Below are 25,539 nucleotides of genomic sequence, written 5' to 3'. Positions count from 1 at the left end.
TCAAGATTTTCTATTATCTTTTTCCAGCTCATTGTTCAAACATTTGTACAGCTTTTCAGCTTTACAAGATATTCCACTTACATAGTAAGAAACATGATTTATTGTTTCTCGTGACCTAGGTGTGATACAGAGAGCCAAAAGGAAATAGGAGCTGACAAAATTCCAGATAAGCATAACACTTCCTACTGCTGCCCACCTCCACCGCAGTCAGCACCATGGTGGTTTTTTGTTTTGTTTGTAAATAAATGACAAATTTCCATTTAAATTTTAGTTTTCTTCACTTGTCTGTAAGAAAGGTTCAAAATAATCTTCTACAGAGGCAGCATGCAGTGGCTATGCCACAGCTTATTAAAACATGACTATCTTAAACCTCACTATCAGCATGTTTCCTACAATCAAGAAAACCATGGAAAAGTTATTTTCAAGGGCAAAATCATGTGCTTATTAATTTAACTTTTTATTATTGTTTATAAAGGTAACATATCAAATACAAATCAACCCTAGAATTAATTTCAACAAAAAAGATTAGTTTCGTACCTAAAGTGTTTTTGAAATTCAAGACAGTTCCTTGACTTAAGTCCTTAACAGACACAGGCCAGAAGTAGAAGAGCGTAGCATATGCTAAATCTGCTAAAGGATGACCAGTAGTTGAAAGTTCCCAGTCCAGCACTGCCAAAACACGAGCCTTAAATGAAAATAAAAGCCTCAGGTGAATACTAGAAGATAAACTATCTCCATCCAAAAATGTACAACCCACTTAATATCTAATTGCTTGTTCAGTTACTATGTGTTTAAAATTAAAAACATGCACTGTTCTTGTCTACAGCAAAAACAGGTCATGTAAGGATCTGTAGAAAATTAACATTCACATAAAGGCAGAAAACCAGTCATTTTTCCAATAAAAATTAAAATTAAAGTTGCTTGAAATCCTACATTTCTGAGTAGTGTTCTTCCTGTCAGAAACTTCTAAACTCTTCTAGGCAAAACATGATTGAAATAAAATATCCTGAAAAACAGGATGGCATTTTCTTTGCTTCCAGTCCCATTGCACAGATACTGTTGCAAAGTCCATTTGCACAGATACTCACAGACAGACCATGCACTACAAAACTTCACTTATCACAGTATTATGCATTGATTAACACTCAAATGAGGAACTGAGTTTCTTAAACACAACAGTCAATCACTGGTCAGATAGCGACATGAGCCTCTGCTGCAAGCGTCCTGGCCACAGTGTCTTCAGCTGGATGGGTTGAGACTCGCCAAACTTTCTTTCTGATGAATTCTTATAATCCAGCTGGTCTGTCACCCTGAACAATCCCTCCAGCTTACTCATGATCTATGGCTAATTGAACTAAGTGCAAAAAACTTTTCTACATGGTAATTCCTGCATGTACAGGAACAATTTCTGCAGATTTTTGAAATACAATCTTTTAATATTAGACATGGTTTAATGCCAGAGTTAGGTTAATGGTTGGACTCGATGATCCTGAGGGTCTCTTCCAACCAAAATGATTCTATCATTCTATGACTCTCATATTTTTCTTATTATTTAATATTTTATAATATGACATGTTGAATATCATTTGAAATTACCTATGAACTGTCTTGTCGGTTCTTTGAACTACATCAGAGCAACTGGAAGAGTCCCTGAAACCATGCACAACAATGGGAATCTCTGGGATTTGTTGCTTTGTTGTGAAGAAGGCATTGCAGAGTCTCGGTCGCAAATCTCAAGCATACCTTCTGGTCACAACACAGCAAATAGGATGAAAAAGATACTGAAAATGCAATTGTGTCGATAGGTAGGTAACACACATTTATTCCCACAAACTACAAAAAAATCTCTTCCTTTTCTGTAAAGATGAGCCTTCAGGGTCTCTGTGATCTACATATGCTCCATAACTAAGCAGTTTGGGCAGGTTTTTCTTTGCTTCCACTAGTATCACATATCATGCATTCAGATCCTGCTCCAAAAGCCATTATTGTTAATTAAAGCCATACCCCAGATTTCAAAGGCTTTGGATCAGATGCTTCTGTAGTTTACTGAAGTGAGCCTTCAGTATGTCCTTAAGTTGCACTGACTTCAATAGGATTTAAGCATATAAAATGTTTTGTGCCTGGACTTTGAAGTAGGGACTAGAGCTAATAAATAAATTTGGTAACTAGCTCCTGCAATAAAAATCAGGACTCTTATTAGGTACCTGAACACCATACACAGAATATAGAGAAGAGTTAAATTCACTACTGTTCCTTTGAAAGATGCATCATGCACTAAAACACCCATGCAAGTGTCCCATTCCATGGCAGGAGTACAAACAAATACAGGACCAAACCCTACCAAACACATGCAAATATGTTTTGAATACCTCTGTTGGGTGGAAGATGATGTTATCTATTCTGAAGTCCCCATGAATCAGGCATTCTTCATTATCATTAGGTGGCAAGTTGTTTGCTAACCACTCAGCCAGCTTGTTCATGGCAGGAATATCTGTATGAGCAGCTGCATCATACTGTCTTTTCCAAGTTGATACCTAAAGAAAAGACTTTCCAACTGATTCACAAGTTTTTCAAGCGCACAAAATTCTGAAGCACACGCTTCTAGGCTTTGACTATTACCATGTTACCTTTAAATTCAGTAAAACCCAGTACCTTTGCACTTGCAAATGTGAACTGTGAGATCAAAAGATGCAATGAAAACTACCTCTATTTTCTGTTTCAATCCTATTTGCATAGCCCAAATCTAACAGTATTCCAAAAGCAAATGAGTAAAATTCCCTGACTATAGCACTACAGAATTGATCTGAATGTGGCCATACCTTTATACTGTGCACAAATAATAGAACAAAATGAAGGTGTCTAATAGTGTCTAATAGATAAAATATGATGGTTACTTTCACAAGTCATTAATAATTAACAATTTAGTTTAGCTTGCAAATCCAATAAATCTTCAAAGACCTGGCAAAACAAGGGAATTTTTTAAAGAGCTGTACCTGTCTTCTGCAGTATCCTGGTCCTCTACCATATTCTTGGAGACCCAATGACTGCAAATCAAAGGAGTGCAACAGGGCCAAAGTTTCTATCATTGCAACGTACAAAGCAGAACGCTCTGCTGGGCTCACTTCAGACAGTGAGAGGTCTCGGAAGATGCGACCCTAGAAATATCATAAATCAGATATTTGGTGGGATGTACACATCAATATCAGATGAAGAGAAGTAAATTTATACACTTCAAGAGCAAAAACAAATGCAGTGAACCAACACTTCCTATGCAATCAAAAATTCCTTCCTCATTTATTTTATTCCTTGCCCAGGGCAGATGAAGGGGTTAACTGTAATCTCAGATCATCAGTATACAGGATATCTATTGGTAGGCAACTAAAATAACAGATATATTCCGTAGATGAAAGGCTGAATTAGAGCACTCAATCCAGATATCCTGAAGCTTGAAAGCACCAGGAAAAAAAAATGTTATTGTATTGTCTCTAACAGCTAACTTCCAGAAAAAATATCAATGAAGACTTTGTGGAGGGAGGTGGGGATTAGGCAGGGAGAGGACAGGAATGGGTGGGTTGTATGTATAAACAGGCAAACCATCCAAAGAAATTCACTTGCATTCTTCTTAAAAGCAGTTTAATATGTTTAGAAGATGGCTGTGTTCTTCTATTTTCTCCTTTAACTTAGACCCTGCGAGTAAAAGACTGGAAAATAAAAGAACTGCTCTTCTCTGAGTTCCTCAGTTTCACTGGTTTGCATGGCTTCAACATATTTACACAGCTAAGGCATCAAGAGAACTTTTTTGCTGAAAGATTCTGCATGAAAAAAATCTATAAATCAGATTTCGTATTGTGTAATAGCTTATTCAACATGATCAACATATGATTGTTTTCTAAATACACAATCTATTTGCTAAAAACAGTGCACTGCTGTCCATTTCAGAATGGACAGACTACACATATACATCCTTAGAAATGTAAATATAAAGGTAGTAAATAAGTGAGAATCTTTTATAGCTAGCACTTCTTAAAAATATCAGACGATTATTATTGTTTGTATCACAAAACTTGGTAAATGCTGGATAAGGCTGTAACAGAAAGGGTTTACACAATTTAAAAGCAGCCTGTAGTAAGGAGAATAAAAAAAAATCTCTCACATTAGAGGACCAACCTTCACATGCTGCATTACGTAAAATTCTGTTCCAATAACAGAAACGTCACTGCAGTATAACAGGGGCTCAGGCACTGGAAATCCAGCTGAAAATAAGGCTTTCTGCACATGATATTCTCTATCAACCTAAAGAAGATACAGAAATTCAGGTTAAATGAAAAGCTCCCAAACATAAATCAGTACAGCGAATGACAATGTCTCCTCTTAAATGTTTGGTTATGTGGATAGCATAGAAAATTGCAAAGGATCTGGCAATTCATTGATTTTCTGGACACATTCAGCAATGTGTCACAACATCATGTACAGGACTTATCCACCTACAATACAAAGTGTTTAAAGTTTGCTGAAGAATGTTACTTACCTCGTGAGCTCTTGGTAAAAGGGGGCCGTGGGGCTTCTTCCTGAGCACATAAGCCTGCCCGCCCTTCTGAAGATAAAAGGTTGGATTTGACTGGCCTGAACTACAAAGATCAGAATTACTTATGAATTCAATTACTTACAAATTTGCAAACTTTTAACAGATACGATGCAAAATGCACTGTGACTTGGCCTAAACAAAATGGCAAGACAGGGGAAAGGGTTCTTCTCAAGAGTTTGGTCAGTTGGTTGGGATTTTTTTGGTTGTTTTTATTGTTGTTTTTTTATTGGGGTTTGTTTGTTTTTTGTTTGTTAGTTTTGGGAGTTTTTGTGTGTGGTGGCGGTGGCTTGGATTTTTGTGTGTTTGTGTTGTTTGTTTTTGGTTTTTTCCAATTACAGTCATACAAGGATGCAGGTAATAGCCTACAAAATTCGAACTCGGAGATTCCATTCCCTCCTATAAGAAAGATGTCTTATTTCACTGTGGAGAAGTCACAGATACTCAGTTTGTTCTCCTATGAAATGGAGATAGCATTTACCTCTGCTCCCTAAAGAAACATCATTCATGTTTTCAAGGTAGGCAGCAGATACTAACTTTAAAGCTTTCCGATTTGGAGGGAATTAAACAGAAGAGAATTAACAGTAGCCCATGACTGTATTTATCCTTTGGTGAGCTCTATTTTTAACAACTTCGGTGTAGAGAAAGCTCTCCAAATAACTGATGAATTCTAGTACCAAGCCCCACTGTATGCTAGCTATGCTATCATCACATACATATGCTATGCTTAAGGGACCACCTATAACAACTGTAAAATTTTAAAGAATGAAAGTTGCAGTGCCAAAGAATCACAGAAATTAGACATTTCAATCGCACAGGTGTAAAGAGAAGGACAACTAGTTAAATCCTTCATAACACCTCATCCATTATATCCCAATCAAGCTTACTGATCTTCATTTTCCCCAAGGCTCTGTGCTCATCTGCATGCCATCCTCTCCTCATTCTGCATCATTTTTAAGACCCATTTTGATGTAGTTCAATAGAAGATTAGACAACTACTGGAAAATCAAAATCAAGTGAAATTTTTCCCTGTGGTCCCCCTGACTTTTCCTTTCTCCCTGAGGCAGTTAGGGCATAGTCTGTAACATAGTTCAACAAGTATACCGCAGAAATATTTTGCCTTGCACAACAGAGATTTGTATCAGCTGAAGCCTTGAAGTACAGCTACAAGAAACAATGCAGTAAAAGTACAAATACTGGCATATTTTAGTAGATTTTACTATCAGCTACTCTCCTGAGGCCCCTCCTGAAGTCTCCTCCACTGAAGTATATGCGAAGATTAGAGTACAGCTGGGGATTCAACGCATGTTTCACATTTGCATCAAAAGACAGTGAAAAATTGTTTAATATTTCTTATTGATAGCTGCAGATAAAGCAGTCATGTTGACAAAGGAATAAATACATATGCTTAGAATAATTTAACTTCTAATAGCTAGCTTCCGATTTAAAGTCTCACAGCCACAGCGCTAGTTTGTTGAATGCAAATGAACTGATGTGTGTAGCAGCGGCTTTGGAGCCCAGGCGCAATGTGTTGCTCTCAGGGTGTTATTGGGAATCTCAGCACAGTGTTACGCTGTTCTCATGGATCTCCTTATCTGGCAATAACTTAAGGCTTTTAAAACTGATTTCTTAAGCCACATATGTGCTTCTGAACATCAGCTGTGCAATTAAAGAGAGACCAGATAAATCAAGATTTTTCAGTAGGCAATAAAACAAATACTCCAACAGAGCGCACCAGGGAGGACCAAACGCTTGTTTTTCTGAGGACAGCGCAAAGTCCACCCAACACTGTGCCAGCCTGCGATGGGCAACCACAGCTACGGGATCAGCCTGTACCACAGGTCACCTTCCCCACCACCGTAAACTCTTTGTGAAAAATGCAGTTGTGATTCGTGCTAAGATGTTTAATGTTTATAACCAAATGAGGCACAGACTCTGAACTTGGAAAAGGGAAAGGTGGTTAAGTTCTATGTAAAAAGTTATGAAACTTGTTTAGGAAGTTATATTGATAGAGGGAACTAACATTTTAAGGGTTAAGCAACTATATAATAAGGGCCTACTAACAAGCTAACATTTTAAACCACATAATGAATATCTAGTTTAGAGCTGCATGTAACTAATTGTGCTAAAAAAAGCAGGACTTCATTAAATGCCGAGATAAGAAGATTTACAGCACCAGCTGCAACCTTGAGGAGACAAGATAGCCAAGATTTACAGCAAAAAGGGGGCGCCAGTCTGGTTTTAGTCGGTTTGGTAGCTTGGGTTCCAGCCAGTTCCTCCTAATGAGCCAAAGGTAAAAAGTCCACTGTGACGAAGCTGAAGGAGCCTTCATCCAAAGACCACTAAAGACCCTTCCTCAAATTCACCAAGTGACATTGTGCAGGCGCAACAGGGGAGGGTCAAGGAGAGGAATATGTAAAAGGTTATCTGAGACTCATTTTAATAAAAAGCGGGAAAGATAATGAATACGTATAGGCGTTTCTGGGGTCATTATGAATATGTAATATCGTACTGTATTTAAGCACACTAATTATTGTTAAAAGGGTGCGTGTTGGGCGGAGTGAATCCCCCGCGCACCCAGCGCTGTTTTGCTTATGCTCTAATGAACACGTGTTTAAGGAATACAAGGAATTGGATTAAATGTTGTTTATCCATAGAAAAAACCGTAAGTTATTTATTTCATCTTGATTTCTCAAAGAATCATTTCAGTTGGAAGAGAACCTCAGGATCATTAAGTCCAACCATAACCTAACTCTAGCACTGAAGCATGTTTCTAAGAACCCCATATATGCCTTTTAAACGCCCCCAGTGACTCAACCACTTCCCTGGGCAGCCTGTTCCAAATGCCGACAACCTTTTCCATGAAGACTTTTTTCATAAGGGCACTAGGGTAAAGGGCTCTCACTCTGGCCACCCTTTCTGCCGGGCAGCGAGCAAAGCTGCGACCTCCCTCCTCACTCCACAGTCACCCCTCGGGCCCACGCTCCGGCTCTGGGCCTCGGGGCGCCCCACAGGCGCGGGCGGGCCCCTGTCACCAGCCACGGAAGCCGCCGCTCGCCCCTCACAGGCGCAGCCAGCGCAGGGCCGCGGCCCAACCTTTACCTGTACTGCCTCACAGCCAGAGTCCCCGCGAGCTGCCGAGGGAAGCCGCGCAGGTGGAGGGACAAGTACCGCTCCAAGCTCTCCTGGTCGAAGCGGTGCTGCCCCCTCACCTCACTGGTGCCCACCTCCGCCGCCATTTCGTTATTGCGACGGTGGCGTACGGCCCGCCCTCCCCCGCCTCGCCGCTAGGTGCCTCCCCCTCCCGGCCCGGCGTCTCCGCGGCAACCGGAAGTGGCTCTGTCCGTCAGGGAAAGCTGTCCCCGGCGCCGGGCCAGCGGGGCTCTTGGAGTCGGGTGGCTTCCCCTGGAGGAAAGCGACTCCCGGATGGTCGTTCCTACCACTGCCCTCCGTCACCGCCACAGCCCGTCGCCCGCTGTCGGGCGGCAGGAGGTACCCCCCGAGATGAGAACGCTCCCTGAGGCTCCGGGCGAGCAGGGGACGGCGCTCCCTGCCGCTCCCGGAAGCTGCCTCAGCCGGGGAGACGTGTCGCTGCCATGGCGGAGCCGAGCCGGCTGGAGCAGCTGGAGCGGCGTGTGCGGGAGCTGGAAGAAGAGCTGGCCCGGGAGAGGGGCGGGCGGCGGGCGCCGCGGCCCCGCATTGAGAGCATGAGCCCGGAGGTGACGGACTCCAACCCCTACAGGTGCGGCCGGGGGTGCGGGAGGGCGGTCGCCTCACGGCGGGGCGCGGTGTGTGCTGGGGGCTGCACCGGAGCGGGGCTGGTTATGAGGAGACGGCCAGCGCTGAGCCCTGGCTGTGGGGAGGCGTTGTAGGAAACAATTACCTTGCCGATATAAGAGACCCAGGCAGGATCTCTCAGCCAAGCATATTTTATTAACGATTTTGCAAGAGCGGGTGTTCTACCTAAACGCAGGCACACATAATAGGGCAAAAAGCCCCCCCAAATCCTGGTCACAAATTCCCTCCCCTGTTCCCCATTGGTTGGGTACTGCAGGGTTTACAGAGTACCCGATGCCTGCCTCAGTTTACCTATCTCATCTAATTCCAGCAACCCCCACCCCTTATTGATTTATTTAAAATATGGATTCCTGGCTCTTTGGTTACCCTTCCCCATAGCTTAACTTTTTAAATACAGTAATCAGTTCGCATCCTGGGATTAGTTCGAGGAGGCTTTGTTTTACATTAAGGATTCATAGTCTGATGTCTTTTAGTCCTTCCCCTCAGCTGGGGTCAGGCGCCAGGTCCTCATTTTTGTAAAAACAACATTCCTTTGTTAAACATTCCTTGCAGTGTCAGGGAGTAGGGGATGGGGAAGGGTGGGGGCTGTGGGTTCTCAGGCTGTGGGTTGGAACTGTGGGTCTGGGTAAGGGGGAGAAGAGGTGTGTATGTGGGTCAGGTCAGGTGGGGGGCTGAGGGCTGGGGCTGGGTGTGCTGATGGGGGTGTCAGGACAGTGCTGGTGGGCCCTATGAGGCAGCAAGGGGAGAGATGCTCCCAAATTTCCCACCTGGCTGGGCTGGCAGGGATGTACATCAGGGTTATTTTGTACTATTGTGCTTTACCGTACAGAGGGAGAGAAATAGAGAGATGAAACACTGTGAGTTTTTCAGCTAAATTGTCAGTAGGTGGTACAAGTGTTGGTATTACATGAGGTCTTATTCCTCTAACTTACCTATTTTTGTAGAATCATAGAATCATTTTGGTTGGAAGAGACCCTCAGGATCATCGATTCAAACCATAACCTAACTCTAGCACTAAACCATGTTCCTAAGAACCTTGTTTTAGTTTGGTTTAGAGTCTTGAGTATCTGGAACCCCTTGTAATGCACAGTGGTTCTGGAAATGTGATGCCTTGTTTTGAGTTTTGTTTTTTCAGGATTAACTGTTTTAATACAAGCTGATACTTTTACTTTAATTGATACTTTCAATTTAAAAAATGCAGTAGCAGGATAAAATGTCAGTTTAAAATTCTTCCAGTTATCCTCACACCTGATACTATTTTTTTTTTTTTAATTGTTGTGTTGAAGTCAACCCGATCAAATTGATCACAAAACAGTGGAAGAGTCCTGCTGCCATACGGTTTCCTTAAAGAAAAAAGTGTAGGTTTTCATTCTGTAGATCAGGGATTTGTTTAGGAAATTAATTATTTCATCGATGTTACTCATACCAGCTGAATAAGCACACAAATTTCTGTAGGTTTAGTACTCCATTGCTGTTCCTAATAGGAAACTATGTACTATCTCATTTAGACTGTATCTAACTGGCAGTCACAACAGCGGTGAAAACAGCAGGCTTGAGTATGGTGCTTGGCAGGGTTATTTTTAAAACAAAAGTGATTTTAAATACCTGAAGCGCAAAATTGCTATTAGAAATGTAGCAAGCATTTTTTCTATAACGTTGCTGTTTTTCATTGTAGTCGCTTGATGGCATTAAAAAGAATGGGAATTGTCAAAGATTATGAGGTAGGATTCTATCTGCATTAAAACAGCCTTGATTTTTTTTTTTTTCTCTGTGAGGACTACTTTTGACGTACTGATCTGTATTTTATTTCTTTTTACAGAAAATCCGTACCTTTACAGTTGCAGTAGTAGGTGTAGGTGGAGTTGGCAGTGTGACTGCTGAAATGTTGACAAGGTGTGGCATTGGTAAGGTAATGAGAGTTTTCTTCTACTTCTTTATAGTAGATAGACCAGTCATCTTCATAAAGAGCTGGATTCAATTTCACTCAGTTGATTTTGCCCAAATAAAAAAGTACCATGAATAAAGCATTCAAGAGCAGCACTTAAGTAAACATCACAAATGAAGAGTCTCAAGTCTCTTTTCTTGTGCTACTAAGATTGATTTACTTAGGGCTTAATCCTGTATTGTGTGGATGATTCCTGTTTGGATGCTTATCTTCTCCATACTTTTATACAAGTCCATCTATCTAATCATTATACTGGATTATTGCAAAAGGAAAACAAAATAAAGAAACAGGAGAGTGACTCCCACAGAAAATTGTCTTATGTTCTGAGAACAAGTTGATATTCATGAAATTGAAATGCAATAGATGTCAGATATTTTTATCACATATTTTATTTTTATCTTGTTCATCATGTGGCAGACTTAGAGCTAAAAATTTAGCAGCAGCCAAAAATAATTTGATGTGTGTATAGATAACAAGAACCTCCAGAGTTAGTAGAACAGAATTTTTCTTTAAACAAGGAATTTAGGGTCTTGCTTAGATGTTTGTATTTCTAGGCAAAGCCATTTACTCTTGGACCTTTAAGAAGTTTCTTAATACAGAGGTGATTTTTTTTGCAAAGTTTATCCCCCCTTCCTCTGGAGGAACATTTCCTGAAGACCAGCATCTTGCACATAGAAAAGGACACTGGACAGTTGATTTGGAATTTATAATAATCAACATATCCATGTATTATATAGGCATTTTAAGTGAATTGGTTTTGAAGAACTACATGCCAAGACAAGTGAAAGAAATTATACATTTCTAGTTAATGCCATAACAGCAAGCAGGAATGTGATAGTTGATAGTGTGCATGTAGGTAATCCATTGAATATTCTTAGTTTACATCAAATGAACAGATTGCTTTTTATTAAGAGTGGTTTTCATGACTTCAGGAATCACTTCCTGGTGAATGGCAGTTAGAATTCAGTCCTTCACATACTGACGATGTTGGTAACTTTTGGATGTGAACTGAACAGGTTGGGGGCTGTTTGTTTGGGGGTTTGTATGGTTGGTTTGAGAATAAATTCTGTTGTTTAAAATGCCTTGCCATAGTGCTGCAGTTGCAGAGTCTTTGGAGATTCACGTTTGTTAATACAATATTTTACAGCTGCTTCTGTTTGATTATGACAAAGTGGAACTGGCAAACATGAACAGACTCTTCTTCCAACCTCATCAAGCTGGATTAAGTAAAGTGCAAGCAGCAGAGCATACTTTGAGGTACAACTTAGAGAAGTGGATATAAAAATGTGTTTACCTAGGATGCTGCTCCAGAAAACCAACGTTTCATTCTTAATCACTTGCAAAGTAGCATGATCTAATTTTGAAATTTGAGAGTAAAATAGTTGTGGGAATGATTGATACTTTAAGGACATTTTTGTACTGGCCAAAACTTTAATGTAAGTCTACTATTTCATTATAGCTAAAATTGCTCAGAAGTTTGGTATAAACAGTGCCACTTTGATATGTTGTGATTTTCCCCCTCCCACCCACCTCATCTAATGTGTGAATTTTTGACAAATATAGGTGTATTCTAGACTTCAGACTGGAAGCTTAAGACTGTAGCAACACTAGTAAAGTTAGGGAGTAGAATGCAAATTATCATTGTATTTATTAACATTGATTCGTATTATTTCCTCCATAAGGAATATTAATCCTGATGTTCAATTTGAAGTACATAACTACAACATCACAACACTGGACAACTTTGAACACTTCATGGATAGAATAAGGTAAAATCCCTCACCGTCTGCTGGTGTGTGGCTCTAAACACAGCCTCACATTTTTATTGTTGGGTATTTTTTTCAATTTAGTGACTTCCATTTGAAAACCAGTGCGAAATATGTATATATGAAGACATTTCTGCACAGACCTTTTCTCTAGAGTTAGCATTTATTTCTGCTGTTACATAGATATATTTTATATTAGTGCATCTTTAGATTTCCAAACAAAACTGTGGGTCTTATAGGCTTTTCCCATTATAGAAAACAGGTCAGATCATGTTTTGACTGCTCTACAGTAGTTTCACATATCCTTCATAGAATGAAGAAAGAAATCTCACAGAGAAGTTCTGAAATAACTTTTCCCATTTGCAGTTATGTTGTACAAAGATACAATTCTCCAATACTTTGGACTGTAGTGTATACTGTATAAAACTTATTTTAATCTAAAATGCCCATATACTTAAATCCCAGCTTCAGCCTTCTGCTGTGTAAATCTAGGATGCTAGCTGTATCCTGTTCTGCATTTGCACAAGTTTTGTTAGAAATGCACTTCCCATGTGCTTCTGTATTCTAAAGCAGCATGTCGATTGCCATGTTGAAGTTTTGTTCTGCCAGCTATTTCATGCAAACTTCTGATGCTTATTCCAGTAACGGTGCGCTAGAGGAAGGGAAGCCTGTTGATCTTGTGCTAAGCTGCGTGGACAACTTTGAAGCTCGCATGGCAATTAACACGGTAAGGCCATTGAAGGCATGAGCCGGTGGAAGCCTATTTTCTCCTATAAATAAGGTTAGGAATTGTGGGGACTAGAGAGAAGACAGGAACTTATCAATAATCTTCTAAGAAATTATGTCCTTGATTTAAAGAAACAGAATCTGAGCTTTTACCCCATTCTTACAAAACACATTTTATGTGTAGAAATATAACTGTAGAGTTTTAAGTTACTAGCAGCTAATGGATAGTAAAAGAGTTAAGTATCATAAGCCCTCTCTGTCTTTCCAAATTATTTTATTTATATAAAGGTATTATCAAAGCCCAGCATGTTAAATCTCACAAACTTTTAAAAGACTGAGTATAGTTAACTGTATACTTCATATGACGGTTTATATGTTAAAAATGTCTTAAGGCTGTGTGTACCTAATCAAACTGTTTTTCTTTGTAGTAGTAGCCAATGCAGGGTATATGCCAAATGCATGTTTTCTGTTATGCTTCAGCTAACTTGATCCATACATTGCATGCACTGAGGGTGCACAGATACACTATCCAGGCCACTGAAAGTAATATGTGCAATTTCATTCTGTAGTGTTCTGGTAAATGGATCACTAATGCATGTTCAAAAGTCTTGGGTCTTCAGGAAAGCTGGCTTCATGAGAACAACTGTAATTTGCCCTTTGATTTGTCCTTGGATAAACAATTTCATCCTACATTTTTGTGTTCCTTTTTCTGATCATAGCCTTTGTGTTTTAAAGCAAGAAGATCAAATTACAATGCTTAAAATAATAAAAAAAAATCATTAAACTTCTGCAGTGCTGATGTGCGTGTTTCTGTGTTTATAAGGCCTGCAATGAACTTGGACAAATCTGGATGGAATCTGGAGTGAGTGAAAATGCAGTGTCGGGACATATACAGCTGATCAAACCTGGTGAATCAGCCTGTTTTGCGGTATGCAGCGCTCTGCTGAATTGCTGGTTTGTCTTTCTAAATGCGACGGGGAATATGAAGATTAGCTGGCAAGTCAATGTGATCCTGGCACAACTGATGGAGTAGCTCAAAATTTTGTGTGATCTGTGGGGTTTTTCTAATACTTTTTTAAAACTCAGTTTCTTTCTTTCCCCTCAGTGTGCTCCTCCACTTGTAGTTGCTGCAAATATTGATGAGAAAACATTAAAACGAGAAGGAGTTTGTGCAGCCAGTCTTCCTACAACTATGGGTGTTGTGGCAGGAATTCTTGTACAAAATGTTCTGAAGTAAGTGACTGAGTTGTTGCTGTTCAGTGTACAGGGAAAGAAACCTGAAGGACCTTTTCACAATGACGGCTCTAGTTCTTTTTAGATGTTTGTGACCTGTTTCCTAAAGGTATTGGCATCATTGGACTGGGCCAAAATAATACACTGCTTGAATCACTGGTCTGTTTACTTTGGAACTGCTGTTTTTAATAGAACTTCTCAGGGGTAGAAAAAGTCTTTAGGGTTTTCCTAAGAATTTCTTTTACTGCATACACACACTCATCTTAGTTCTGCATTTAAACATGCTCCCTTTTGACATCATTAAATTACACACAAAAATGCTACAGTGCTAACTTATCTTTGAAATTTTGTACATGGACAAAGAATAAATAAGTTCTCTTGCAGTGTTTGTATTCCAAAAACCTGAGGTTATTTAAAAATGGTTATATAGCGGACCAGGTTCTGTGTTGATGCAGTTATGCTGTTGTCAGGCGACTAGAGCTTATTTTAAGACTATTACAGTAGCTCTTTACAACACATTAGTGTGAAAGTCTATTCTAGAAGTTCTTTGAGGAAAAATTATTCCTTGAGCAACTGAATTTTTAGGTTGGCACCTGTATTTAAGGGCCTGCTTTCTCCGTTTGTGTTTCTAGATACCTGTTAAATTTTGGTACTGTGAGTTATTATCTTGGTTACAATGCGATGCAGGATTTTTTTCCAACTATGTCTATGAAGCCAAACCCACAATGTAGTGACCAAAATTGCAGAAAACAGCAAGAAAATTGTAAGGTAAAAATGTTTTTTGTTGTGTTTTCTTTTCCTTTCTTAAAGCCTTAAGAACAAAGCAAGCTACAGATCTGTAGTAAAAGAAAACTTTCATCGCTACTCCCAGTTTTCAGCAGCATTGTCTTCAGATGGCTGCATGTGTTTCTAAAAAAAACAGTACTTAGAGTTATCTTAAAGCAAAGGGTAGGCAGAAGGCTTGCATTCAGTAAGATAATATTCTGCAGTATTATTGAGTGTTAATGTGTTTGGGTTTTTTTGAACTTGCAGGTATTCTGCCTTTTTATGTGTAGTAAAGTTCTAAATGGTGACTGCATATCTTAAATATTAGAAGAAATGTGAATATTTTATTTTCTTTGCTGTTGTTGAAAATCAGACTACTATATATATATTATGTTTTGGGGTTGTTCTGTTTTTCCTCCAGAGAAAAGAAGCCGCACGACCAAAACAAGAAATAATTGAACAGGAAGAAGAAATAGTACATGAAGACAATGACTGGGGTAAGTAATCAGCTGGAGATGAAATTATGTTCCCAGTACTGAGATTCAAATAAAGTCTTTGTTTTGGGTGAACACACTGTAGGGTACACAGACCTCTTATGGTTCACATTTTTGTAACTAACTTCTACTGTGTAATCACTGCTGGCTTTTCACAAATTTTGACAGTAACGTTACCACAACTTGGTAATGTATTTTTAGTGTAATGTGCAGATTTTATGCTCAAAATGTAACCGTGTTTGAATAAAAAACTTTCTCAGAAGATGGTCAAGAGATATGAAAGATGTGACAAGATGTATTCACTCTATGTTCCCTTTAAATACATAAATAAAGAGCATTTGTAATTTCCATAACCACTGTGCTAAAAGATATCCCATGGAATTTTATATTCCTCTGAGGGCTTTAAACAAGAAGGAATCGTTTTAAGGAATGGTAAGCATGGTTTATATAACTGTTTCGAGAATGGGTATATACATTCTTTTTATTACACGATATAAAAAATTCTCTTTGCTTACCATTGGGAGAAATGTCCTCGTGGTAAGATTTAAGTGGTAAGGACAAAGAAGTCCTACAGGAGAGGTGCTGTTCTTGTCCATGAATTGTTTAGAACCATTTTATATATAAAGGGAATATATTTTTGCATTGATAATTGAATGAAGTAGTTGAAATCAAAGGTCTTTCTGTTCTTAATTCTTTCTATTTTGGAAAAGTAGCTGTAGTTTTCCTCTTACTCTGACAACAGCGATTAAAGAACATTTTCTTCTAACGGAGTTCTCAATTCCTTTCAATGCAAAGGCATCGAATTAGTATCAGAAATTTCAGAAGATGAGTTGAAGGCTGCTTCTGGCCCAGTACCTGATCTTCCTGAGGGGATTACTGTAGCATATACTATCCCAAACAAGGTAATATATTTATTCTCCATGAATTTTTGAAATACATGTTGTAAATTAAATGTATAATGACAGTGGTTTAATTACCCTTTAAAACTAAAATAAAACTTCATCTTGAAGAATTCTGGTAAAACAACCTCAGTACACCTCATTGGTGCCTTCTGTGGTCCAGATTTGTGTTTCTATGAAATGTATTTTCTTAAGTATGGATGCTACTGTGCATGTAGTTTTGAGGTGATAGGACTGAATGTATTTGGGCAGGTGGTCGAGGGAAAATGAACATGAATTTCTCAGTTGATATTTTGGTGACTAATTAATTTTTACCATATTTACCTTGTAAAAGCTCTATGTCATCAAAGAGCAGTTAGCATACCTGGGCAACACAGGATCTGTATATTGCAGCCAGAACATTCTAACCCCTAGTCAGAATAGTTTATAATTTAAATTTATAATCACCTAGGCCTAATCTTGCAACTGAGTGCTTGGTTCTAGAAAATGGTTTGGTAGAACGGTAATAAAGCTGATTTTGTTTGCTGTTTTTGTCGCCAACTTTTTCTTCCTGTTCCTAATAGGAAGAGAATTTGATAACTGAGGAAACGGTAGCAGAGTCTGAAGAAAGCCTAGAAGAACTCATGGCCAAAATGAGAAACATGTAGCAAAACAAATACTAAGTACAATGTTTGGGAGTTTGGATTGACACTGGATTTTGAGAAGACCAGGTTTTTATTTTATTTGCTTATCTTTACATTTCTAATGAAACTGAACTGTTACAGGGGCAGGAAGGAAACAGCCTTATGTTTTTTATATTCTGTTGTCTATTCATGTCTTTAATGTATGGAGTTTTGCTGCTGTAAATTTTAATTTCTCAGCATTGCTAGTGTCCAGATATTCACTAGAAAATAAAAGGAGATGGGTAAACTAACAGAAGCAGGCATAGCATGTTACATGCAGTATCACGTGATGAGAGCAGTACATAGTACAGGACAAGTAAAAGGTGAAATCTACTGGAGTGACTGAGGGGGTCAAAGGCAGATGATAGTCCCTCACTCAGGCTGCTGCTCCTTCTCTTCCAGGCACTTTTACTCATCATGGTAATGCTGGTCTCTGCAAATACTTGGCAGGGATCATGCTGTGGTTACTTTTCCTGAGTAAACAGAACATTTCAGCCTTTTCACCCACCTTAAATAGCTGCCTGTATGTTTTGTGTGTGGTAGTGCTTTGAGTATGCTGCAACAAGGCCAGGTCTTCTGTTAGTAGACAATGATATTGGCAGGCTGGGTAGTAGCATGTCACCATTTAATGACAAAACCAGTAAAAATTACCAGCAATACTGGAAAGAACAGGAGATTTTATCTATTCAAAAATCTAAATATTATATTTTTCTGATCCATCCCCATCATATGGGCTATATTATGGCATATTTTTAATCCAGGTTTGCTTAGGAAAGCTAAAATTCAATGCTCTAAACTTTGTTTAGTGTTGCAAATATCTTCAGTCGAGTAGCTAAGCTATTTTATCAATCTTGTAAATAATGTTATTACAGTAGTATTGCCTTTTAAAATATCATGTGTTAAACTGACCTGCACGTTCTGTAGTGTCACAACCCTGCAATTTCAAGTTGCAGTATCAATTTAAAATATTTTACCTACTGTAGGTGTCTGATCCAGAACTCGATCATTATTTAGATTTGGTTTAGAAGAACTTAAGTTTCAGCCTTTGCAGCATAAAGCAAGTATTTCCAGCTTGGGCTGTTCAAAAAACCTTTTCCACAGCATGATGTGACCAGCACAGAACCAGTTAGTAATGGTAGTAGCAGTATCCAACCAACATGTAAAAAGAGAGTAGTATTTTGGAGGTGCCTGTTTCTCAGGGCAGCAGATTGAAACTTAGTTAAAAATGTTTGATTTCTAAGCAATGGTTACAAGCATCCAAATCTGTTTCCTCCACAGGTGACACAGATGATTTACATAAAATCATCTCTGAATCTGTTGAGGGAGGTTTTGGGTGGACTTGGGGTGTGGTGCATTATACTGTAAAATGGAAGAGGTTTTTTGGACTTTTAGTTTACTTTTGGAGAAGCCAGATTTTAGAAATGAACTGTAGAGAGAGATGGGAAATGGAACAATTAGATCTTTAAAAAGGTACAGACTTGAATCTGTGTCACCAAGTCTACGTTAGCTTCGTACAAGTGTCAATGTAAGTGTTACTTAAATTTCTTTGTTACTTTACACTTCTGTTGGGAACAATAAAAGTGAGGCACACAGCTGCCCCTGGAGATACTGAGGCAAACAGTTGACTCATTTCAAAACAGCTCAGTTAATCTTGACTCTTAACTATTTGGCTGACATGGCTGCTATCACATAATTGACAGCTTTACAAAAGGCAACTGTTTACCATTTTACTTCATGTATAGTTTTAAGAGCAAATTAATACACTTTTGTATGCCCAGAGTCTGTAAAATGGTTCTTGTGTTACTTTCAGCTTGTATATGCAAGAATAATTTGGAATAATTACAAAATACTTCGAGAAGATTGTATGTGCCAATGGTTAAAATTATTGAAAAATAAACAGTGTAAAAAAACCCCCAGATTTAAGGATCTTTTTGAATTAAAATACATTTACTAGTCTTACCTATTCTGGCTATAAAACCTAATGGAAAATTTGTGACTTCTTTTGTTACCAATTAACAAACTACAGCATATTGCAATGGTTCAGTCCAGCTTTGTTTGTTTATTTAGCAATCTTACACTGTAAACACTGAAAGCTTTTGTATCATGAATGTTACTGAGATGTTGATATTCTGTGATTAAATCTCCATTGAAACTGCTGGCGCTTTGTTTTGAGGTGGAGTTCTCCTACATAGAAGTTATTGTTTGGCACACACCAGATACACAAATTACTTTTTTTAATGGCCATGAGGTACAACTACAACCACAAGAACAACTGTCCTAAAAGTGCTGTGGCTATTGCTGCATAAGCTTATGGCCAACATGTGGCCTGGCTTGCCAGACCCTCCACTGTTATTCATCATCCTGTTTTATTTTCTGTACATCAAGGTTCTTTTTAGATTGACAGAGTAAGCTGTTGTTCCCTCACTGTCGTTGCTAATGGAACAAGGATGGTTGGCATCTACTTTTGAGGGAGTGATTTTCCTTCCAAGAGCAACCATGCAACCTATGAATACGTTAGAGAAGTGACTTAAGGGAAGAATTGTAACAGTTCGGACTTGGAAATCACTGAATGCGCAAAGTCTGATAAAACAGTGGAGGGCTAGAAAGTAGCTCCTTATTTAAGCAAGCAACATGAAGGAAAACTATTTAGGAGAGCAAGATGCATCATTGTATTTGTTAAAATCAGAGCAGAGGGGACAAGCTACACCAGACATCTGGCAATTCCTAACACTGACTTTAGAAGAGGGAATCAACAAGGTCTGAGAAGACTAAGCAACAGAAACACATACAAGCTGAGGAGGTTGAGGTTTCAGGGAGGGTTGGGTTGGTTGATGATTGGGGTTTTTGTTTGTTTGTTTTGTTTTTTCCCCTTTCATCCTTCTCCTTGCTCAGTAACAGTCCAGCAAAGAAACTTTCCAATTTTCAAAACTTTTCAAGGTGGCTGGAATATTCTCATGTTGAATAAAAGCCCAGTTTCTGAAATAAGAGGAAGATATCTAGAGAGCTGTTACAAAGTGTCTCTCTTGTTGCTGTATTGCAATACCTTCAAGAGGTATTTTTGATTTTTTTCAACTAAATGTTTAAAATTAAATTTGGGTTGTATATTTGTTCTATCAGTTTTATACACCATCTCTTTTGCCAAGTTGCAGCCTTACCAAAATATTAAATTCCTTCTAACCAGAACAAGGGCTGGAAAAAGTTATATTAAACTCTATTCTAAAAGGGAAAAAAGACTGTGGAAAATAAGTACCTCTTTGAGGTAAAGGCCATTTGCATTTTCAAACTGGATCAAATAAATCTTTCCCTCAGTTGCTTCTGACGTATTATAGTGAGGTTTCAATTAATTTTGCACTTACATTCTATTTTTATTTCCTTCCTGAGTATGTATTTAAATTGATTCATGGATTTATGCACAAAACGAGAACAGACTTCACACTGATTCTGCTAGATGACTAGGATATTAAGAAATACAACAGGCAGGTATATTTGATTAATATATCTTTATTTGATGGCAAAACTACTCTGCATCATTAGGTTTTTCCAGCTAACACAAACATTCTTGTATTTTAAGGGATTCAGTGAGATTGAATAGTCAAAGTATCACTACGGGCTTAACAAAAGGAAATCAGGTCATAATCATTTTCATTCTGATTCCTCACTGGAAGTATTTTTACTGAACGTGGTTGAATCTGACAGCTTTAACAGCAGATGGTGATATATTTAGCTATATTAGCTTCTCAAGGAAACCAATTATTTTTGCACAGGTCCCTTGAATGGTTTGCTTAAAGCTGAAATCATCCTGCAGGTAAAACTTTGGGTAGAAAAGTATTTTGATATTTTCCAGAATTATTATCTCTTTAGAAACAACTTTAAAAGCTTCTGAAGAGGCAGAAACAATTCATGAAACAAAAAAATACACAAATTCTCTAGGCCAGGCTATTAAAACATGGAAATCTGAACTGCCCCATAGAGTATATACAATTGGTTCAACTCAGAATCCTGGCACTTATGCCAAGAGGTACCAAATCCACATGGTTTTAGTATTAGCTATAACTTCAGCTAGTAACTAATCTGTGCATCTATATACAATGAAAGCAGCTCCCTTTGTACCATAGTTTGCAAAGTAAACACGAAAGGACTTCAAGCTTAAACATTTGTTTCCCTGTCATTCACGAAGACAGGTGTCATTCCAAAAATAGTACATTATCCTAGGAAAAATAGATTTGTCTTAATAATTTTATGTCTACTTAAAATAGCAACAGACTGCCTTTTCTTTGAGCAGGTTTATATCACCTTTGTCCATGTTCCAGAAAAATGTTTGGTGATAATGCACTTTTTAAGCTGAATGTATCTCCACTCGATGAGTGTCGAGAAGTTGCTTTTCCACATATCAGCAAAGTCTCTGCTTCTTTTATTTCCATAGCTCTCTTGTAAAGTTCAGCTGCCTTCTCAAAGTCACCCCCTTCATAGCTTTGGAGTAGAGTAAAACAAAGTTGAGGAAAATAAAACAAGTCTCAATTTATTTAAACTGAAATGCACACCATGCTATCAAAGTGTACTTAAGGTTCTCTGCTTTCTTAGTATGTACACAATACTGGAATGTTTTGTTTCATCTAGTAATTTTTATAGTAATTTGCTTTTATAAGGCTAAACTTATAATCTTACCTTAGCACAGCCAAGTTTTTCAGAGTTTCCCCCACACGAGGATGCATGGGACCAAAGCTGTCTTCATAAATCTTTAATGCACGTTCATAAAGAGGTAAAGCTTCAATCTGCTTTTTCTTTGGGTAGTAGAAAGTTGTTTGTTACTGACATATATTACATTTGCTGTTCTTTTTCCCAGCATAGTATCAACACATCCTAGATGCAAAGTCATGCATATTTAACACAAAAAGGTGTTTTGATTTCTCAATACTGTTGACAGATGAGGAGGATAATTGAGATTGTCAAAGCAATTGGCTTGCACTTGCACATGCAGTTCCCACCAATATTATAATAATTAGGGTCTGGACTTCCTAGGCAGTTTTAAAAATCTCAATCATGAGTGCTGAGTTACTAAATGTTCTTTAATTTTACCTGAGGCAGCTTTAATAAAATCACATTGCAGAAATACAGAAAACAAGAAAACAATCTGCAGCTCACTCATATTGATGCTAAGTAAAGAAGTCATCAAGATGATTGCATCTCCTTTGAATCTCATCTTAGTTGTAGATTAGAAAATCCACAGCCTTCTCAGATTTTTAGTTACAGAGAGTTGCAGTTCATGCAGGTGGGACCTCTCTATAAATTTCAAAGGATTATGCTGCCCTCCAAGTCAATGGTGGAGCTGTGTTCCATCATACTGTGAGAACCACCGTATCGCTGGAGATGCTCTAATCTAACTCTTGTCGTATAAAGCATTTGGGCATTTTTGAATACTCTAAAGAGCATTAGCCCAAGGGTCCTGTGAAATGCCAGTTAAGCAATTATGTGTTCCCTGTATACATTTTCCTTGTCAAATATCCTTTCAGTTTTCAAAATGGAACCTAAGAATTTGCAAGTCTTATAAGGAATTCCCCTTTTAAATGTTCTAAAAGTAATAAAGTTTATTTGGTATCTTAAGTACAAATCACTAAAAAAAAAAAAAAAAGAAACCAAACACCAAGACAGGAATAATGAAAACATTAAGACATGAAAAACTTACCATCTGACAATAAAGGACAGCTAGATTTACCAAGGCAGTTGCTACACTGGGGTGTTTTGGGCCAAAGGACTTCTGTCGAATTTCAACCGCTAGTTCATACAGAGGAACAGCCTTGTCAAGTTTTCCCTAGACAGGGAGAAAATGATTCAGTTGTCTTGCGTCAAAATGGTAACTGTAACATCTATTTTAAACAAAAAGCCTTGGAGAAGATGTAACTGTTTCCATAATAAGGGTTTAACTTTGTTTAATTCATAGTTATATTCTGCACCTAATTTTCCAAAGCACTGAGCATATTTAACTCCCAGTTAACGTGTTTCCCAGCTATGTCTCCTTCTTTCTTTTTTAACTTATTTTTTTTTCTCCACGTGTCTCATTGAGAAGGCTGTTAAAAAGAATTTTCAGTTGTTCTTTTATCCAAAGCGTTTTCTCCATTTTTATTTCCTTATACTGCCATAAGTGAGAGCAGAGCTTATTTTTTGTCCTAAAGGGCCTAAATTTAATTGGTGATACAAGAACGGGAATGTAGCTGCCTTAACTTTTGAGCAGATTTCTGCTTACTGAGGTGGGATTCACATCACCTTTTTTGGAACAGCCGCAGTGTCCAAAGCCATTTCAAGTACCTGTTGCTTCCCATTCACCATATTGAGGCTTTGGCTTCTTGATTTTCATTTCTCTAAAATACCCCTGTCATATTCTAATTTTATTGTAGGCTATTTTTCCAGCAATTCTGTTTTCCTCCAAATTTAAATCTGCTCACACAATTACTGGATGTACTTCAGAAGTATGCTTAGGCTTCTATTATTAGAATGTGAATTGTCACATTTAATAGCATTTAGAAATTAAATACTGCAAATATTCATTGTATAATGGTTCACTCTAATTGCAAAATTCAAATCAAATTTTCTCCTTATATTTTAAAGCATCACTCAGCCACGGTTTGAAGATACTCAGTTATTAATCTGGAATAAATACTTATTTATAAATAATTGTCATTTCCTACATCCGATTCCTGTCCCTTCTCTCCTCCACTCTTCCCTGCGTCACTAGTTCACCATGAATTTTAATTTGTGCTCCTTCAAACTAGCAAAGATCTTTTTGATGCAAATATTGAGTGCTTTTGCAGTTTGTAGCAGCGTCAAAATGAGAAGCTGAAGTGAGCAGAGAATATGTGACCCAAAACAACTTCATGCACATAATAGCAGGCAACAATTATTGAGCAAAAACACAGGAGCATTTGATCCAAGGGATTATCTTCAAGGAGGCTTTTCTCTTTGAAAAATGGGAAAATGTGAAAATATAAAAGAAAAAAATTATTGTCACCCTCTGAATTTTATCTTGGTTCAACAGCTAGAAACCGTACATCACCTCTTACACAGATTATATCGAATGGTTACAGTGACCATTTGCAAAGACAAATATTCATAAACCATTTTGAAATCATGAAATGCAGATGTTTATACTACTGTTAATACTATTCCCTCTAGTGCATTTAGTGGGGGAGTAACTCTGATTTCACTGAATTGACGTAAGCTGGAGGTGGCTCAGCCAGACAGTTTACTTGTAAAGTACTATCTCCCTCATAAGCCTTCAAGTTACTCTCAATTTGACTGTAAAGTTCAATGTCATTGTGTAAAAAGAACTATTCCTCCACCCTGAAACATGATTTTTCCATTAAGACGCATCTGACCAAACTCTTGTACGTGGATGTCATGTAGCAGAGAGTGGAGAACTCAAACACAGCTGGGAAGAGTTTTCCTCACTGCAGCCAAAACACTAGCTTTTAACTAAATCAGAAATTTCTTTGTGGTGCATACTGAGCAGGCAGGACACTGAAGACATCATTCATAAACAGCTTTTCTTTCAACAAATTGTGTTTTGAAATAGCTACTGGGCTTTTTGGAAACAGATTGAGGCCACTGACTACATCTTTTATGCATGTGTGTAGAGCACCAGTAGCTGACATAATTCCCATGACCCACTCTTTTTGAACTGAAGACTGTAACAATGCAAGGCATTACAGTGATTTTAGGTGATGAGAAAAGGTGATGGGCTTGTGCTTACCATCTTTTTGTACAGCACTGCCAGGTGTTTCACAGTATAAGCCAAGGAGGGATGATCTGGAGCCAGTGCTCTCCTCCTGATATCTAAAGCTTTTTCATAGAGTTCCTCTGCCTTGTCATAGTGCTGCTTCTCGTTGTACAAGGCTGCCAGGTTGTTCAAAGACTGCGCACAGTCTGGGTGGTTGGGTCCCAGGACTCTCTCTCTCATTTCCAAGGAGCGCTTCAGGAAAAGCTCTGCTGTCCTACAGAACACATTTCATCAGCAATATTTTAAAGCTGGTAGCATCTGTACAGGGTGAAGTGGCTGTCTGAAACAGAACAAACTCAGCCTTGGAAACTGCACAGATGCTGACGCCTGGTAATGGACTTTCCTTGGAATAAGTAAATGCCAGATCAGCAGTTAATTTACACAGTGAGGAGCTAACTATATATCGCAGACACAGTCCTGCTGTGCAGGCTAACCATAAGAATGTACACAGAGAGCTAGTTAATATATTCCTGTGCAATCTTGGATCCCACCTGTTAAGGAACGAAAAGCCAGTCTGGCAGATTTCAGCAAATATTACACTACTCCATAGCTGCTCTTTTCTTTGATTCAGCCTACACATTGAGTTATGCAAGTAATCCTTCCGTATTCAAAACATTCTACTGACTTCTGGGCAACTCCTCATACTAGTCAAGTACTTCCATGGATAAAGCAGTAGTAGAATAGGTGAAGATTCAGAACAGAGCACACATTTTTCAAGTAACTTTAAAGAACATAAAACATATTACAGGGTTCAACAGACAGCTTTCACACCATAGAGGGAGAGACTGAAACGGGTTTTATATATGTCACGAGCTAGCTTCTCATAATAGAATCTGTCTAGAAGTGACAAAGTAGAAAAGACTCTGTGTAATGCCACCATCCAAGCGTTTCCCTGTCA

The 25,539-nt window shown here is 38.4% G+C and overlaps 3 protein-coding genes across 5 annotated transcripts in view; 1 reads left to right on the top strand and 2 right to left on the bottom strand.

Annotated features, from left to right (window-relative positions):
- The window catches only part of ACAD11 (acyl-CoA dehydrogenase family member 11), a 31,143-nt gene extending 23,288 nt beyond the window's left edge, over window positions 1–7,855 (bottom strand). The window contains exons 1-6 of the mRNA XM_082046183.1: window positions 7,685–7,855; window positions 4,529–4,628; window positions 4,168–4,293; window positions 2,994–3,155; window positions 2,370–2,534; window positions 538–685 (exon numbers count right to left, since the gene is read on the bottom strand). Of these exons, the coding sequence (XP_081902309.1) occupies window positions 538–685; window positions 2,370–2,534; window positions 2,994–3,155; window positions 4,168–4,293; window positions 4,529–4,628; window positions 7,685–7,821 (838 nt within the window). The 5' untranslated portion in view covers window positions 7,822–7,855. The remainder of the gene's footprint in view (window positions 1–537; window positions 686–2,369; window positions 2,535–2,993; window positions 3,156–4,167; window positions 4,294–4,528; window positions 4,629–7,684) is intronic.
- Window positions 7,856–7,939: 84 nt separating this feature from the next.
- Window positions 7,940–19,026, top strand: UBA5 (ubiquitin like modifier activating enzyme 5). Of its 3 annotated transcripts, XR_014183227.1 has the most exons (13): window positions 7,940–8,324; window positions 10,056–10,101; window positions 10,200–10,289; window positions 11,473–11,582; window positions 12,008–12,094; window positions 12,734–12,818; window positions 13,641–13,745; window positions 13,923–14,050; window positions 14,683–14,818; window positions 15,237–15,312; window positions 16,105–16,211; window positions 16,772–16,918; window positions 17,131–19,026. XR_014183227.1 is itself a non-coding variant. In XM_082044456.1 (12 exons), the coding sequence occupies exons 1-12, from the start codon at window positions 8,179–8,181 to the stop codon at window positions 16,853–16,855; spliced, it is 1,200 nt and encodes a 399-aa protein (XP_081900582.1). In that variant the 5' UTR covers window positions 7,940–8,178; the 3' UTR covers window positions 16,856–17,122. The 3 variants fall into 3 exon arrangements, 2 of the variants coding, with proteins under 2 accessions (XP_081900582.1, XP_081900583.1); XM_082044456.1 differs by lacking the exon at window positions 17,131–19,026 and having other exon boundaries at window positions 16,772–17,122; XM_082044457.1 differs by lacking the exons at window positions 7,940–8,324; window positions 17,131–19,026 and having other exon boundaries at window positions 10,087–10,101; window positions 10,200–10,284; window positions 16,772–17,121.
- Window positions 19,027–20,355: 1,329 nt separating this feature from the next.
- Window positions 20,356–25,539, bottom strand: part of NPHP3 (nephrocystin 3) — a 30,594-nt gene continuing 25,410 nt past the window's right edge. The window contains exons 24-27 of the mRNA XM_082045418.1: window positions 24,615–24,855; window positions 22,554–22,679; window positions 21,536–21,651; window positions 20,356–21,340 (exon numbers count right to left, since the gene is read on the bottom strand). Coding sequence (XP_081901544.1) covers window positions 21,160–21,340; window positions 21,536–21,651; window positions 22,554–22,679; window positions 24,615–24,855 — 664 coding nt within the window. The 3' untranslated portion in view covers window positions 20,356–21,159. The remainder of the gene's footprint in view (window positions 21,341–21,535; window positions 21,652–22,553; window positions 22,680–24,614; window positions 24,856–25,539) is intronic.

Source organism: Streptopelia decaocto (genome assembly GCF_964273445.1).
Source record: "Streptopelia decaocto genome assembly, chromosome: 2".
In the NCBI taxonomy this organism is placed as follows: domain Eukaryota; kingdom Metazoa; phylum Chordata; class Aves; order Columbiformes; family Columbidae; genus Streptopelia; species Streptopelia decaocto.
The sequence above is the reverse complement of the archived record's forward strand: the minus strand, read 5'-3'. Positions and strand labels throughout refer to the sequence as shown.